The following is a 17079-nucleotide window of genomic DNA, read 5'->3' on the forward strand; positions in this document are numbered from 1 at the left end:
ATGGTGGTTAGTAACTATGATTTTATTTACTACACTTAGTTTATGATCACTGATATTACAGTCAATATAATTTAATTATATCAAAATTCTGACCTATTAAAACATCACCATCAGACTAGGAAAACATTTTCCCAAGTATTAGAGAGTATTCTAATTCTAGTTTTGTTGCTAATCAGTGCTGTCAACAATGATGAAATACCATAGTATCAATTTCAACTGTACAATGATTAAAAAAAAAAACTTGCTTTTTCTGCCCAAAGGAAACCAAATGACAACTTAAGATGTGAGAGTACCTTGAAAATGTAAAAGTTCTAAACAGATGTAAAGGACTAGCTGTCATCTGAAACAAATCTCTCTGAACCACTTTCCTCATCTGTAAAATGAAGGGATTGGGTAAAATGATCTAAAAGGTGACTTTCAGCTCTCAAATTCTATGATTCTTTCTCTCTCTATTCTCCTAAAGTAGATGAAGTTACAAAAACACCTTCTCAGCCCAGTTCTATCTAACAAAGAAAGTTCTTTGTTAGAACTAAGTTCTTAGTTCTAAAACCCAGCCTTCTTGCTTTAATTTCAAAAATTCTGCCAAACAAAAAACCCTGTAAAATAAATGTTCCCAAGTCTCCACCCATATATTGGCACTTTATTCAATCAAAATGTTGTTTAGGTTCTGTATTTAAAATATGCTGGCATTCTAAGACAGAACTAGTTTCATAAAATACAGCCCTACATTAAAATGGACCATTGCATGTAAATGAACATATGAAAAGAAAATGAATGGAAACTGGGTGTGTGGTAAGTTAAAGAACATTGTAATACCAAGTAATTTAGTAATTTAACAGAATTCAACAGAAAAAGTCTGATATTCAAGAATATCATCCTATCTATCCAATCCCTTGAAGGATAATCACTATATATATTTTCTAAAGTTGATTTATGCTTTATTTCTGATATCAGGGCTATTACCACCATAGTGTATTTAGGTTGCTTATGTTTTTAGTCTTTTGCAGCTGTTCTGCTCCTGGTAAGCTCCTCAAGGGTAAGAAATGGCATTTCTGTGTACCCCAGTACAGTCCCAAATAGTTCTTTTGAATTAAACTTTATTAATTGAACAGGCAAAAGATGACAACTACGTATCTGAAATACTCACATTCACATATATTCACCTTGTGTTCTATGTTGAAATGTGTTTTGCAAGGAAGCACTAGAACGACAATAAATGCCATAAAGAACAAATGAATGAGATGTCATATTACGCTGGGTAAGCAAACATTTGTTGAATTGTGAACTAAGACTTGCTATTATTTTTTTCTCTTACATTTTTCTATTACCAAACAAAGGAAACACCTTCTCATCTCTCTTTTTGGTAGAGAAGACTAAATATCGTGACAAAGAACTACCACCAAAGAGACACAATTAGTTCTCTGTACCTGAAAACTCTGCACAACAGTTCTTTAGTGTTTTGTTTTCAAACAAAAGGTAAAGGTAAAAGGTAAAAACAGGTTATATCCTTAAATGGAAGTGTTTCTACTTGGATTTCTCCCTCCTAGAAATTAGTGCCTACATATGTTAAATGGTCTCAATCACTGGTGGTTCCCTGCTCCCAGTCCTTCATAAGAATCACTTGGAGGAAAAAAAAGAGTAGACAGTAAAAAAGAGAAAACATTCCATGCAGTATCCCATTTATGTACAAATACATTGTTACTTTTTAATTATTAACAGACAGCTTAATTTTTACCAAGCCCTTTTACCTGTGCTATCTCCCCCTATTTTAGGTAAGAAATGTATGCTAACAGTAATATTGTATTATCCTAATTTATAACACAATTAGGAATGTAAATCTTGCAAGTAAAAGAAATCCTCTATAATGAATGAGTTAAATGTAAGGTTATTTTTTTTCCTGGTTACCTCTTTTCAATTATCCACACTATAACTCCTCTCCATTTGCACAGCTAATTAAGAACTGGTCATAATTAGATTCTGTTCAAGTAAACTTAAAGACTAGAATAATACAAAGGCAGTGAATTTCTGTCATCCAGGTACTTATTATACAATTTGGGGATGATCCATAACTCCTTACTCTTTTTTACCCTTTTGAGGAATTTCACTGTTCAACATCACTTTTAGGAAGAAAAGGCAAAGATATTCAGGTCAGTCATTTTGATATTAACCGACACCTCCGGCAAAAGCACTGATTGTTAGGAAATTCAACCTTTGACTAATGAATGAATTCAGTTCAGGATTGAATTCAGATTGGGAATTTCAAAGAAGCCAGTGCGGACAAAGCCAACATAACCAAATGATTACCCTTTATGAGCCAATGAACATATATACCATCATATACCATCTTCTTACAAAAGGGCCTCATCAAGAAAATGGATGGATAAATCCATCATCACTATCAAGAGGAAAAAAATCCTCAAAAGCAGTAACTATAGGTAAGTCACTTTTTTTATATGTGATACAGTCTTTACCGCTGGCACAAATAAGCAATAAATCCTTAAATCTTAAGAACAAAAATGCAAAGAATACTCTAACAATCCCAGCTACTCACTGGTACACATCTAACCAGGGTTAAATCATCATATAGTACTCTTTCCATCATAGAGAATTTAAGGTTATTAACATTAGTTGACTGTGCATGCCCAGCTTTCCTCCAGTCAGGAAGTTGAGCTCATTTAAATCCCACCCATAATAGTTACTATTAATGTGACCATGGGCAAGTCACTTAATTTCTCTTATCCTCAATTTCCCCATTTGAAAATGGGGGCAATAATGTTAACCTGTAGTTCCCTAATTCACAGGGTTGTTGAGGCTCAATTGAGATGTGTAAATTTTTGCAAAATTTAAAGCACTTTATGTCAGTTATTATTCTTCTACCAACTGCCAATTTTCATTAAAATTTTATTATTTAACTATGTAATAGTCCCTAGTGAACAAAACTCAAGGAAATATAAAGACAGTTAAAAAAAAAAAAGCAGAAAATATTTAAAAGACTATTCAAATCTTTAACATTCAGAGAAATGAAAATTAAACAATTCTGAGACTACTTTCACAGCCATCAAATTGGCACAAATATTTTAAAACTATAAAATTCAATGGGGGGGAGGGCAAATAGCATGCTATTATACTTCTGGTAGAACTATAAATTTGAAGAATAATTTGGCAATGTATGATAAAAGTTACAAAATTGATTATAACCTTTGATTCAGTGATTACCCACTAACAAGACTATATCTTGCTATTTCCTGGAAAAGAAACCTGTTTTTACAGAACTATTACCAGTTCCTTTCATTTGTAAAAGGGAAAAACATAAAGAGACCCATTTATTAAATGACTAAAGAAACAGCTTAACAAACTGTGTAACATAAATGTAATAAAATACCACAGAGCCATTTAAAATACGATGAATATGAAAGACATAAAAATACAAAATTAATACAAAGTGATTGAAATAAAGAATGAAGACTTATAAGAGCATAGACAGCATTAATAACAGTAGAAAAACAGCAAAATTTTATAAGTACAAAGAAATCTAAAGGAGAAACAGAACAAATGGCTGTTAAATTTACAAATGGGGGAAGTAAATATTATAGATAATAATGCTTTGATCATTTCTGTGTATCTGAAACTGTTACTGTGTATAAAAAAACTCATAATAAAAAAAATATAACAAATAAGCAGTAGTCAGGGAAGGGAACAGGGAAATACTCACATTCTATGACTAACAGAAAATATATAAGTTTAATTTCCCTGCCTCCATTTCACCTGTGTTATTGACTCTTCCTGCCCTCTTAAAAACTAATTGACAATAAATGAACTTATTCCCCTGAATACCCTAAGACCGGCCCCTTCTCCCATACACATACAAACACTTAGATATGAATTTAGAATTTCCATTATCATGCAGTAGTGGTAATAGTGTCAGAAGCTGGAGAAAAACTAATTTATAATGAAAAAAATACTTCTGAATTTCTGTCTTACATGAGCTGATCAGACATCAACTTTAAGTTTAGCACAAAATATTGTCAACCAATTTTTTAATTAAAGTTCATCAAGGAGAATCATTTGCCTCTTTCCCATAAAAAAAAAAAAAAGAAGTAGGATGAATTTGAAACAACTTCTCCTGAACCCCAAAAATTTCAAACATCTCTTTTATGCTGGAACTTAAAAACCCTCAGACCTAAAACTGCATAACAAATAATGGAAATCATCTTCAGCTTTTTGTATAGAGTGTATTTTTAAAACTAATCAGGCACTGATAACTGTTATTCTTTAACACCCTTCTAAGAAACATTATGATGTAATTTATTCAAACATATAATTAATATTCTCTTTGAAAATCAATGGAAATTACGTTCATTAACAGAAGAACTGGACTTTTCACATTAAAAGGTAAAAACAAAAACAAAGATAATATTAAAAAAGTCTCAGAGAAAAGCCAAAAAACTATTAAGCATGTGATGAATTTAATTGAATAAACTGCTTTTATTAGTTGAAGGAACTGATTTACAAGCATTCTGAGCAACTTTAAAAATCAGTACTTTTATAGTCCCATTTGGAGGGGAAATTAAGTTATTTCTTTTTTACCTACTTAACATGGTGAAATGTTAACTTTTACATTAACAAAAGGGATTTTTAAAATGTTATTCTCTGTAAGAAGCAAGAGATTCACATTCCTTCTAACCTTTCCTACTGAGGACACTTAAGACTTACATTTTGATCTTAAGGTACAGACTGATACAAGGTTTGTATTTAACAAAACTGAATAATAATTTTAATGAATATTTTTCAAAGATGCTAGTAATTTCAAGACAATACACTTTGTGTTCAAACTTATATAATTATCACACTACAAAGCCATCTTGACTATTTGGAAAGGAGTTCAATGCGTACCATTATAATGATTTCTTTTTTAACCTTATGGTGGTTCGTTCACTGAAACAGGAAAGAAGGCTGATGTAATGTTAACAGAATAGGAAGATCTTCCCTGCCCATTAATAGGCCTAACACATGGAGCCTGTAGTCACATGGAGCTCAGACTGGGAGAAATCTGCCCAAGGAGAAGACGGAGAGGGAGAGGGAGGGAGGGAGGAAAGGAGGAAGAGAGAGACAGAGAGACAAAGAGAGAGACAGTCAGACAGACAGACAGACAGCTAGAGGCAGAGAGAGACAGAGAGAGAATGCATGAGTAGCAGGGAGTGAGACCAAGCAGAGTTGAGACAGAAAGACAGAGAGAGACAGAGAGAGAGAGAGAGAAGCAAGTTGTGAGTGGGTAGAGGGAGGAGTTTTGTCTAGGGGAACTTGTTTTTGTGGGGAGGCCTGACAGAAAAGAAGTTTTAAGATTTCGGTGGTCCCCGGATTAGTGACAAGTACTCTGTTAAATCTTACTTCCTGGTATTGTAACGATGTCCCAAATAAATATTTTGGTTTTGCCTTTGAGGAAGAGAGTTTATTATATTTTGTGCATATTCACAGCGGCTGCTATGGGTATTGCCTTGGAGTTACAGCTGAGCATTCGCTCCAATAGGGAGCCAGAATGTGATGACTGTGATGAAGTCAAGTTGAGAAATCTACCTGCCAGTAAATTAATGCTGCTGTTACATCCCTAGATTTTTTAGGCATAATCAAAACAGTCATTTTATAAGCATTTATTAAGTGTTCGTAATGTACTAGGCACTACACAAAAGTAGCTAGGTGTCACCATGAATACAGCATCAGGTCTGGAGTCAGGAAGATTCACCTTCATGAGTTTGAATCTGGCCTCAGACACTTATTCTGTGTGACCTTGGGCAAGTCATTTAATCCTGTTTTCCTCAGTTTCTTCATCTGTAAAATGAGCTGGAGAAGGAAATGGCAAAGCACTCCAGTATCTTTTACAAGAGAATCCCAAATGGGACCACAAGAACCAGACATGATTGGAAAATGACTGAACCAGAACAAACTAGGTGGAATAAAATCTGTTTGCAACGTAATAGAGTAAAATAGAATGTAACACTTGAAAACACAGAAAAGGCTATATTAATGTTGTCACAGTGACTTTCTAAAACTTTCTTGCTCTTTTACAGATTATTTTTGCAAGGAAAACAATGGTACGTCCATTTCTTTATTCTCATACCTCCCTTTTCTAAGACTCAAGAACAAAATGAAATCCAACTATGTGGCTGCAGTCATGGAAACTGCCATAATCATAAAGAAAAGGTTAGGTACTAAAAGTAAAGAAAATGATCAGGGTCACCTACCTTTCAATGGCAAGCTGGAACATTTAAATGATTACAGCTAAACAATTCAAAAGAGCTCAGTTTTTAGGAGATGATACACACCAGAAGCAAGCTAGAAAATCTGACTGAGAAACTTTAGCCAGTATTTAAGAAAAATTTTATTTGAGTTTCAAAACAAATGAACATCCTATCTAAATTGCCCCAGTAATATGGATATTACTAAAGTAATATCACTTTGTGACAAAATCCAGTAACCATTCTTTCTCTTATAAAATACATCCAAAAGTCAAAATAATATAAATTTTCACTTTTTACTGCACCTATATCTCCATTTCTGCTGCCAATTTAGCCTTTCCAAAGAAATACAATATACTCTCCAGTAACCTAGGAGGATGGTAAGAATGAATTGCTTTTCATTTAGTTATTCCTTCCAATGTAAGAAATACAAATGTTACAGAAATTATATGACTGCTGATAAAAATGCTGTCCTCCCCAAAATATTCCATTCATTTTGCAGATTAATAAAATAAAATAAAAACAGAGAGTCTAAGCTAAAGATAGCCAAAGCCCATACTTGACAGTGGGAACAGAAAAGTGTAGTTAATTTTGTGAAAAAGGAAAAAGATAATTTCACAAGGAGAGACTTCTGGACAATGAATATGAAAACACTGCCAGATCCCAATGTTCTATAACTGAGTTCAAGAAACAAGATAGGCCCTTAAAGATAATATGAAGATAGTGACAGTCTTAGAACTAAATGAAAATAGATAAGAGGTATACTAAAAAAGAAAAAGCTGATTCATGTACATGTAAGGGAAACCATGACATTATATGAATTCTCCAACATCAAGTATAAAGAGAACAGAGTTATACCTGGAGGAAAGGTTCATTTTCAAAGGGCAAAGAGTCATCAAAAGAAGTGATAAGAAAATCAAAATTCAAAGTGCTACATGAAATAAGGTACCAAAGGGTATCCCAGAAAGCGATTATTAACTCAGTAGTGGAGAAGGACAGGGAAGAAATAAGAGATCCTTGACTAAAACAAAATTGTTGATCCTTTGTTAAGGCAAATAAACTTTCATTATGTAGAATGGGGATGGAAAGGTATTATTTTTAAAGTGATACTAATGATCGATTACTATCCCTTCTAGTTTGGAGTCTAATCTCCTGCTTCATTTGCTACTTATGCACCTCCCATTCCTACCATGGGGCCTGGTTTAGAGCAGGACCTAAATAAACACAGGTGGATTAATTGATAAGCAAATTTTTTTTTATATTGCTTTCAGAAACATAAAGAATTCATTATTTACCAGTAGCTAACAGAAGCTTTCTAAAAGCAGATATTATTTTTAAGAAGTAATATCTAGTGTTAGATATTACATACCTTGTGTGCCCCTTTTTAAATAGCAAACTGATTTAAAAAAAAAAATTAGAAATCAAAAAAGATGAGCTCTGTATGAAAAAAATGGAATGACCTACAAATCAAAAAGAAAAGTCTAAAAAGCATGTATTTTGAGATTATGTCAAATGGTTAAAATTTGTTAACAATGTAGCTCAACTATCATTTTTCAGACAAGGAAATCAAGGCACATGACTTGCCCAAGGTTACAAAGCGATTAAGTGGAAGAGAATAACTGGAACCTAGATCTTAAGGCCAGTGTTCTTTCCACCCCAAGAGAAAGAAATAGAGCTAACATTTAGATTTTGGGTAAGAAATGAAGTGGCTTCTCACAGCACCCACAGATTTACCATGATCTTCCCTAATTGAGGAATCCCCATTATCTCAGACTTCAAAGTCTGGACCAAAGTTCTAGGAAGCTTGCTGAGCTTTAAGATATTCATTTAGGAAACAATTTTCCCTTCTCTGAACTTCAATCATATTGAGCACCACAATTTCAGAATTCATTGCTCTCCATCTCATGTATGAATTATGTCTCCTTGGGTTGTTAAGCTTGCACAGGATTGGGCATACAGATGACACTACACAAATACTTGTTAATTTAACTGAAAATACAACTACCCCAATCTCTAGAGACTATGAATGGGGCATACAGAATCCATTGCTGCCATGTTCTCAGGAGTCATGATGTGTCAAAAGCAGCAAGAAGTGAAATTTAAGCTAATTTGGGGGTCCTTATCTCAGCTCCAAGTGAGACACAAATAGCTTAATTTTGCAGCTTGGTAAAATCAGCAATATGATGAATCTTAATGTCCTATCTTTTATACCATGCAGCATAATGTGGAAACCAAGAACTAAAATCCCAGCTCAATTATTCATACTATTTCATAAAGAAACCAAATAATAACTTCCTATTTGATTTGTCTCTAATAAATAACAAGTTCTCATTTAAAAACTCTTCAAAAATAAAATAGACCAAACTTCTTCATAGAAAAAGTATATTTACATCTTCATTCAGAAGTGCAGTTAAAAAAAGCAAACACAATGTAACATTTCAGTTGGAAAAAACCTATGTTCACCCAAGCTTGCCAAATCTAATAAATTAAGTGAATACTGTGCATCAAAAATAAGGCAAGAGTCCTAGATATCCAAAGAATTAATTCTCCTCCCTACAGAAGTACAGAATTAAACTAACTAGCAGAAAACAGGACAAATGAATTTCAGTACATCAGAAACCCTTAGTGAGAGAAGTGATAAAATGTGAACTTCATACTTGATCAGACACGTAGAATAACTGTAGGAAAAGCAATTTCTAAAGGAGAAAAGAAGGAAGGAGGTATCATTTTTTAAAGAAATAGTCTGTTCTCAAATTCAGAATGCAATTTATATAGACAGAATGGACATTAGGTGAGTATACTCGATACATTGATAGCAAACGGATTTATTTAGAACTTTTTCCATTCCATGTCATCAGGAGGATTAACATCAACTTTCCTTTTACCTACATCAGACCAGTTGGTACTCAGAACTGTGCCTCCAGACTCCATCTGCAATAAGAAATAAAGTTACACTATGTTAGAGCCAAGGATCAGAATAATTCTATTTGTCTTTCTAAAAATATCCCATTATTTAAAATCAGTGAATATACACATTCCTGAACAAGAGCAATAATAAAGTTCTAAATATACAAAGACAATACCCTATGTAACTTAAGATGGCCTACTATTTTTGGTAGACTTGACAGCTTGGAAGTAATCGAGTGATCTGAACTGTCACTTGAATGTGCCATCCACTTGTTATGAGGAATAACAGAATTCAAATAGATTCTAACATAAACTTTCATATAAAGCAAATATGTTTATCAGTTTAGATGATGAAATTGGTTCCCAAATAAGATTACTAAAGACATTAAAAACTAGGTAGGCAACAATTTTTTGTAATATTTAGGCACAATTATTTCTTGCAGGTTTTTCCAAACCTAAATAAACTACATTTAAGGTATCTAATCGATTTTCTTATGAAACCCTCCACAGGGAAGCTGGCTTGTAACCGCATCTGCTTTAGAGGAATTGTTTCAGGCTTTGTAAGAAGAAAGTCTACGCAAAAGGTCTCAGGTGACAGGACAGAAAAATCTAACCTTTAAAAAAGAATATATTTAGTAACTCTTCCAAAATTCTCTGATTATTCTTTTTTTAATTTAAATTCTTTTTTTTTAAATGTATATGATCTTACAAATGACTTGTTCATGGCACGTTTCACTTCATCAGAACCATCTGAATAGATCTGTTGAAATAATTTGTTTAAAGCTGCATCTCCTTCTAACTTTTCATTCTTTTCTTCTTCCTTGATCTCACCAACTAATTTGTCCCAATTCCTTGTATAATGAGAGGATGATGGATACATGTGCTGTGAATCTGTGAAATAAGAGATTAACAACAGATTTTGATCACATCAAGAATATTTAAATGTTGCTGAATAAAAATTTTATCAAACTATCTTAGCAGTTGAATTTCATATTTTTAATAGTATTTTGCTTTTTCTCTATCATCTAAATAAGCAAATCTATCTAAATTATCTAAAAATTTTCAACCAATTGACAAAATCAGAATCCTGAGAATTTTATCACACAGTAAAATAGCACTTAATAATAGCAAACTTATAGCATTTTATTTAAAAAATCAATTTAAAATAGATGCTCCATTAAGGAATTTATCAGGATTTTTATAAACATTAAATGTTAATGCCTTTGTCTGAGGTTCTTAAATAACTCTGAGGACCAAGAATAAATGAATCATAAATAATTATCCACACTATTTAAAAGCAGAAGTTAACAGCCCATCCTCTCTGTTCCACCAAAACAGAAAATTCTGCTTTCAATGTGAGATACACATTTCTCTTAAGTGCCAATAAATAGTTAAGTGTTACCTCCTGGGCTATGGTGTTTAAATGCTCATTGAGGCAGTTACTTCAACTTTTAAGCCAATAATAAGTAAGCAATTCTGAATGTTCAAAAGGAATTTTAGGTAAGTATCAATAGTGCACAAACTTATCCTAACATGAGCCCTTGTTTTCCCATTTCCTTCCTCTCACTTCAAATATGGGAACCACTCTTGTTGCTGGATTCTTTCTGCCCTTCTTCTTACCCCAATGTATATTTTTATTTACATTAAGTATATTCTTTTCAAACTTCTGCTCATTCCACTAGCATCTAATCCCCATTCCTTGTCCAATTTTCATCACTGGGCTTAGTAAATTACAAATATGATGGGAAAAAGACTAGGAAATGCAAACCTAATTAATACTAACATCAGTTTGAGCAAAGGTTACAATCTCCATTTTACTGATAAAGAAATTGGTCCAGCTAACTGAGACAGGTTAAGTGATCTGCACTTATCTATAGCTTCCAGCCTGCAGTACACAAGAATCTGACAAGCATACTAATTTAGGACAAAAGGAAACAAAGCAAGAGAGAAAGTATCCTATATATGAATTATCTGACTAGGTAATTTTTAAAAATAAATTTTAATATCATAATTATGTCTCTGAAAATATTTTTTAAGTGGCCTTAAACATCTGTTACAACAGATGAACTGGTAAAGCTTTATTTGCAAGAAAAATGGTAAGCCTAACGTTACCTCCAATTTCATTCTTTGGAATGTAAACAATAAAGATTATTTTAAAGTACACATTTAAAATAATGTACTAGACTGTGCACCATTGTGTGGAAATCATGACTGACTTTAATGAAACCAGTTAAAAAGAGATAAAAATTTGACCACAAGAAAAATCTGGAAATCACCGAATTTCAGATTACATTTTATTTATATTGAAATAAAATCAATGAATTTTAAATTACATTTCATCTATATTAAAATAAAATACAATTTTATTTATATTAAAAATTTAAGAAAATCAACCTCACAAAAATTATATTACTAAAGGAAAAACATAAAAGTGAGCCCCAACAAGGAAGCAACACCAAGAGAGATTGGGTCATAAAGAGGATTCTGATGATTGGAATATGAAAAAGGGGATTGATAAGGTTTATTAATATTAAGAACTATTTCACTAATAAATAACTACTACTAGTTTACTGGAAAAGCTAATATAAGGCTGTATAAGGCATTTTTCACCATGAGAGTTCAGCAAAATGTTTTCCAAAATAATATCAAGCTGTACCTGAAAAATATGCTCCTCCTAATACACATGAAAACTATCATGTAACCTGCAAGTAACAAATCCAATCTCTTTTGTCTGGGTATTTCAAATTAAGTGATAATAGCACCAGTTCAAACTATTCTCATGCCATGTGAAACCTTATTATTTTAGTTAGTAACTTTAGTTTGAGAATGCAAGAGTCGATGCTTACAAAATGACAGAATTTTACTTCCTCAAGTATAGAAATATGGGCTATTGCATGAGCTCTGATTTCACCATAATCACATAATAATCTCTCCCCTCTTTTGAAATGACAAAGCATTTTATACTTATTACACCTGCATGTTATACCTTAAAGGGCAGTTAGGTGGCACAGTGGAGAGTGCCAGGCCTGGAATCAGGAAGACTACTCTTTCGGAGTTCAAATCTGACCTCAGACTCTCACTAGCTGTAAGACTCTGAGCATGCCACTTAACCCTGTTTTTCTTAGTTTCTTCGTCTATAAAATGAGTGCAAATCACTTCAGCATCTTTGCCAAGAAAACTCTAAATGGGGACATAAAGAGTCAGACACGACTGAAACAATTAAAGTGTGTCTTGAACAACTATAGTTTTTATCTCCCTTACTAGAACTGTGCACCTCTTCATCCTGCTGACTTTTAACTCTGCAAAGCAGATACCTTAAAATCTACTTGTTAAATTAAAAGCCCCTTAAAATATGATGGACTTCCCTAAAACTTGTAAGGTGGAAATTAGCACTGTAGTAAAATGTACTAAGTATCCTGAAATTCCAGGAAATTTAAATCGACTTTGTTGACTACCTCAACAAAGAAACAGTGATAAAGAAGAGAGGTGGAAAACAAACCAAAAAAGATAAGGTAAGCAACTAATTCACAGAAATAAGCCAAAGGTGACAATTTAAGACAATATACAAACTTGAACATCTCTCTGGACATCTGCTGTCATTCACTCAACATTCATTCTAAATTATTTCTGAGTTTTTATAGCTTATAAAGTTAGGACCTTTACAAGAATTACAATTTTGTATTCATTTCCAGAATAACCTTATTATCCTCAATGTATTTCATCTTGAGGATATAAATAATGAAAGTGGAAAGAATGCTCATTACTGTTTAATGTCAATGGTACAGTGTTTGAATTTCAAAGCTCATCAAGGTCAAAAACAAACCTGGTGTGAATTGTTTGGGGTTGGATACATCTCTTTGTCCCTCCAGCTTCTCCCATCTTACAGCTTCTGACTTTTTCATTTTTATTTCAATCTAGAGAAAATACAAAAACAAAACAAAAAAATTCCATGTTCAAATCACAGACAGCAGTCCACAAAGACTTAAGAGTTTCCTTAAATGTCATAAATTTTTATAACATAAATTACATGGTTTTGGCAACTTTTCCTTAAATAAAATATTAGGAAATACTGACATCCTATTCATCTTTTTGTTTTCAGACTAAAATTCATCTTTCAAAAATGTAGAATTCAGAACAATGTATACCAGATTACCAATAAAATGGGTCTTACAAGCAATATTCATTTTTTTCACATGCATTTATTTATGCTTACTTCCTGACACAGGTCAATGTGACAATGGTCACAGCATGATTTTAGAAACTTTTTCACTGTATAAAAGTCAAAATCACTTTTGGTGCCTTTTAATAAAAAGTTCACTTGATTCATGCATGCATTCAATAAATATCTGTCAAATCCCTATCATTGGCAAGGCATTAGGCTAAGAACTGCAAGGGATACAAAAAATATGTAACACATGATCCTTACCCTCTATAAGTCTATAATCTAAGAGAGAAGACAGGACAGGTACAGAAATAATTACAAGCTAAGTATATGACAAATGCCAAATGAGTGGTACAGACAGTAAGTCGCGATCAGAAGAGAAATGCAGCTGGGTAGTTGGGGGTGATGCTGTTTCAATGAGGAAGTGGTATTTCAACTGGGTCTTAAAGATGGCCAGGATTTAATAGGTAAAGATAGAGAGAAAGGGCATTCCAAGAAGAGGGAATGGCATGAATAAATATGTCAAGGTGGAAAAGGGCAAGACATATTTTAGGTAAAGCAATTAGGCTAGTTTGAATGGAGTGGAGTAGAGTGAAGCAAAGAAGAAAAAACTAAAATGGAAGAAATTTTTAGATCCTCTTTCCCCCCCCCCATATTACTTGATATTGATTTACTGGTAAAAATATTTCCTCCCAATTCGAATACAACTTCTTTGAGGGTACAAACTGTTTTATTTTGTCCTAACACGAAACACACGCTAGGTGCTTAATTTTTTAAAGTAATTGTTGAACTGTTGTGAATAGAGTTAAAACTTAGAAAGGATGATATAGGTCAGATTGTGGAGCATCTTACCTGCTAGAATAAGGAAATTTGGACTTCAAGTTGGTCCCACAATAAGGCAATTACAAATTGTTTCCTTTTGCTCTCCATCTGGGCTCTACCTAATCATTTTCTTCACTGTCTAGCTCTGTATCTCTCATGTAATGGCTCATCACTATTGCATACTGTCAGTTCTTTAAATCATAAAAGCTATGTATATTAGAATAGTAGGCATAAGGAACCAAGCATTTACTATATGCCAGGCACTGTGCTAAGTGCTACTTAGCCTATAATAGTAGACTAAACAGTACAGTTGCATAATTTATTCCAAAAGTAAAGGTAGCAATATATGCTAATCTATATATGAGGCTTAAGTGGGAAACAGTAAACTGAATATAATACACAGTATAGAAGAATTCAGCCATTCATATTCTGCCTCCAAAGAATGCTCAATAATCTATGAGCTTATGCTGAAAACATACTTACTGAGATGAAACTAAACTAACCATTCTCCTTTAGAAAATAATTTTTCTTTAGAACAGATACCATGTAAACATAGTAACTAAAGCATCTAAATAAGGAGGGCACCTGAAGAGGAACTGTGTCACCACAGGGGTCCCTCAGGGTTCTGCTCTTGTCTTCTCCCTCTACACTATTTCATTTGGTGATCTATCAGTTCCCATGAATTTAATCACCAGAGGTCTATGCTGATGATCCTCACATCTACCTATCCTGCCCCAATCTCTCTGCTAACCTCCAATCTTGCATCTTCAACTGCCTATAACTCATATCAAAGTAAGGCAGTGAAGTGAAAAAAACAAGAAGTGAGTGACCCACTATTAATAACGTGCAATATTCTTCCTTCATAATCAATTCTACCTTTCTGAGGTCATTTGCCATTTTTCAGTGATTTAGTTCAGATTCCTCTTAGTGATTTACACAGTTATTGTGTACACTGCTGTGGTTCTGCTTCTCTTACTATATTAATACAAATCTTCTGTTTCACTGAATTCATTATATCTGACATTTCTTCCTGGACAATAATATTCCAATACATTCATGTGTAGGTTCAGCTATTTTTTATCAACAGGTGCTCATTTTGTTTCCACTACTTTGCAAAAAAGCACAAAAAGCACAGCTATGTATATTTTTCTACTTATTTATTCCTTTCCATTTTTTGTACTTTTGGTTTGTATATCTAACTGGGAGGGGGTTCACCAAAGAGTATGAATAGTGATTTTTTTCTTGCATATTTCTGAATTGTTTGCCAGAAACAGCTGGACCAAATCACAGCTCTATCAACAATATACTAGTGTAACTGTATTCTCATAGCCCTTCCAACATGTTTCCATTTTTTAATTTTCTTTTTTTCTCCCCTTCCTAATCTTATGTGTTTAAAGGCAATGCTAATAGAGTACATGCTCTGGAAGAGCCTATAAAACTTAAAAAGCTCCCATATGGGTCAGGCAACTTACTACGTTACCTGAGGACAATCCTAAGCTTGTAAAAATTTATAATCAAAATAGCAGTCACCAAATCATGAGTTTGTTTTTTTTGCCATAGCAAGTCATTAATCATCTATTAAGGAGTGGGGCCCTACAAGATAACACCTACATACTTGAAATAAGGGATCTTTAAAGATTACTGATAAAACGAAGTGAATGAATAAATACTTTTAACTTTAAAAGTTACCTACAGAAGAAACAAGCTCTAGCTATTCAACAGCCTTCCATTTTAAAAACTCAACACAATTAGTATTAGATTAATATTGAAGTAATTCCTTTTGACATTTTAAAACAAAATCTAAGAATAAGATTGTGATCCTATGGAGTAACATCTGTTCAATCATTGGTTTTATGTTAATTGGAATAGTAAGCTCCCTCTACAATGCAGTTCCACTTTAAAAACATTAAACATTCTATTAGAGTATATTACAGAAAAAGATATCCTTATGATCTTGGTGAAAATGGCCAGTATCCAGTATTGCATTTTCAGTTTCAAATGAAGAGAAAATGTTTTCAACACCTTGTTTATGCCAAACCCAATGAAAGATTTTAAAATACTATTTAAATGAAGGCTGGTACACAAAATATACACACAACTTAAGATTACAAAAAAAAAACCCCATGATATACAAAAACAAAATATATCAATAAAATTTTTAAACCAGTTGCCTATTCTCCAATGACAGATGGTGTTATCTGATGCAACATCTTTAGAGAAACATATTTAACACCATATTTTGGAGGAGAGCCAGAACTCACATATTTTAGTAAAATTAAAACAAATTTATTTGCGTCTCAGAGTATACTGCAAAATCACAAGTTACTGTGAAACTATATTTAACTGAGACATCAGATAGATGCTAATGAAATACTAACAAAAAAACCTCACTTAAATCTGCACTATCATAACTGATGGATCACATAAAATTCACAAAAGCACAAAGCTGTAATTAAATAAACAAAAATCCCTGATTCTTTTTTCATTGACACATATCAAATATCAGAATATGTCAATCAAAATTCTTAAGAGTACCTGCCTTACTAAATTAGATTTCCAGACAGAAGTATGGCATTTTGGAGCTAAAAAGAGTTTAGAGGTCATCTAGTCCAATCTACAAATTTTGCAAATAGAGACTCAGAAATGTGGATGGTGTGCTTACAACATCCTGGTTAATAAGCAGCAAAACCTATGTGTTAAAAATCAATCTATAAATCAACAAGACATTATTAAGCAAGTGCCATGTGCCAGGGACCGTATTAGGCACTGGGATACAAAACCCTGAATCAAGGAGTTCACATTCTACAGTAGTAAAAAACATATAATGAAATATGTAAATATAAAGTAACTTGGGGTGGGTACTCATAGCTACAGAGTGAGAGGTCAGAAAGGCACCATGCAGAAGGAGATGGTACTTGAGCTGAGCTCTGAAGGGAACTAGGGATTTTATGAAGA

The 17079-nt window shown here is 33.0% G+C and overlaps 1 protein-coding gene across 3 annotated transcripts in view; it reads right to left on the reverse strand.

Annotated features, from left to right (window-relative positions):
• Positions 1-9042: 9042 nt before the first annotated feature.
• The window catches only part of SUGT1 (SGT1 homolog, MIS12 kinetochore complex assembly cochaperone), an 80427-nt gene continuing 72390 nt past the window's right edge, over positions 9043-17079 (reverse strand). For all 3 annotated transcript variants that reach the window (XM_072617102.1, XM_072617103.1, XM_072617104.1), the window contains 3 exons: positions 12964-13054; positions 9850-10031; positions 9043-9164 (listed from right to left, as the gene is read on the reverse strand). In XM_072617102.1, coding sequence (XP_072473203.1) covers positions 9063-9164; positions 9850-10031; positions 12964-13054 — 375 coding nt within the window. In that variant the 3' untranslated portion in view covers positions 9043-9062. The remainder of the gene's footprint in view (positions 9165-9849; positions 10032-12963; positions 13055-17079) is intronic.

This window comes from Notamacropus eugenii, chromosome 6, assembly GCF_028372415.1.
Source record: "Notamacropus eugenii isolate mMacEug1 chromosome 6, mMacEug1.pri_v2, whole genome shotgun sequence".
Lineage (NCBI taxonomy): Eukaryota > Metazoa > Chordata > Mammalia > Diprotodontia > Macropodidae > Notamacropus > Notamacropus eugenii.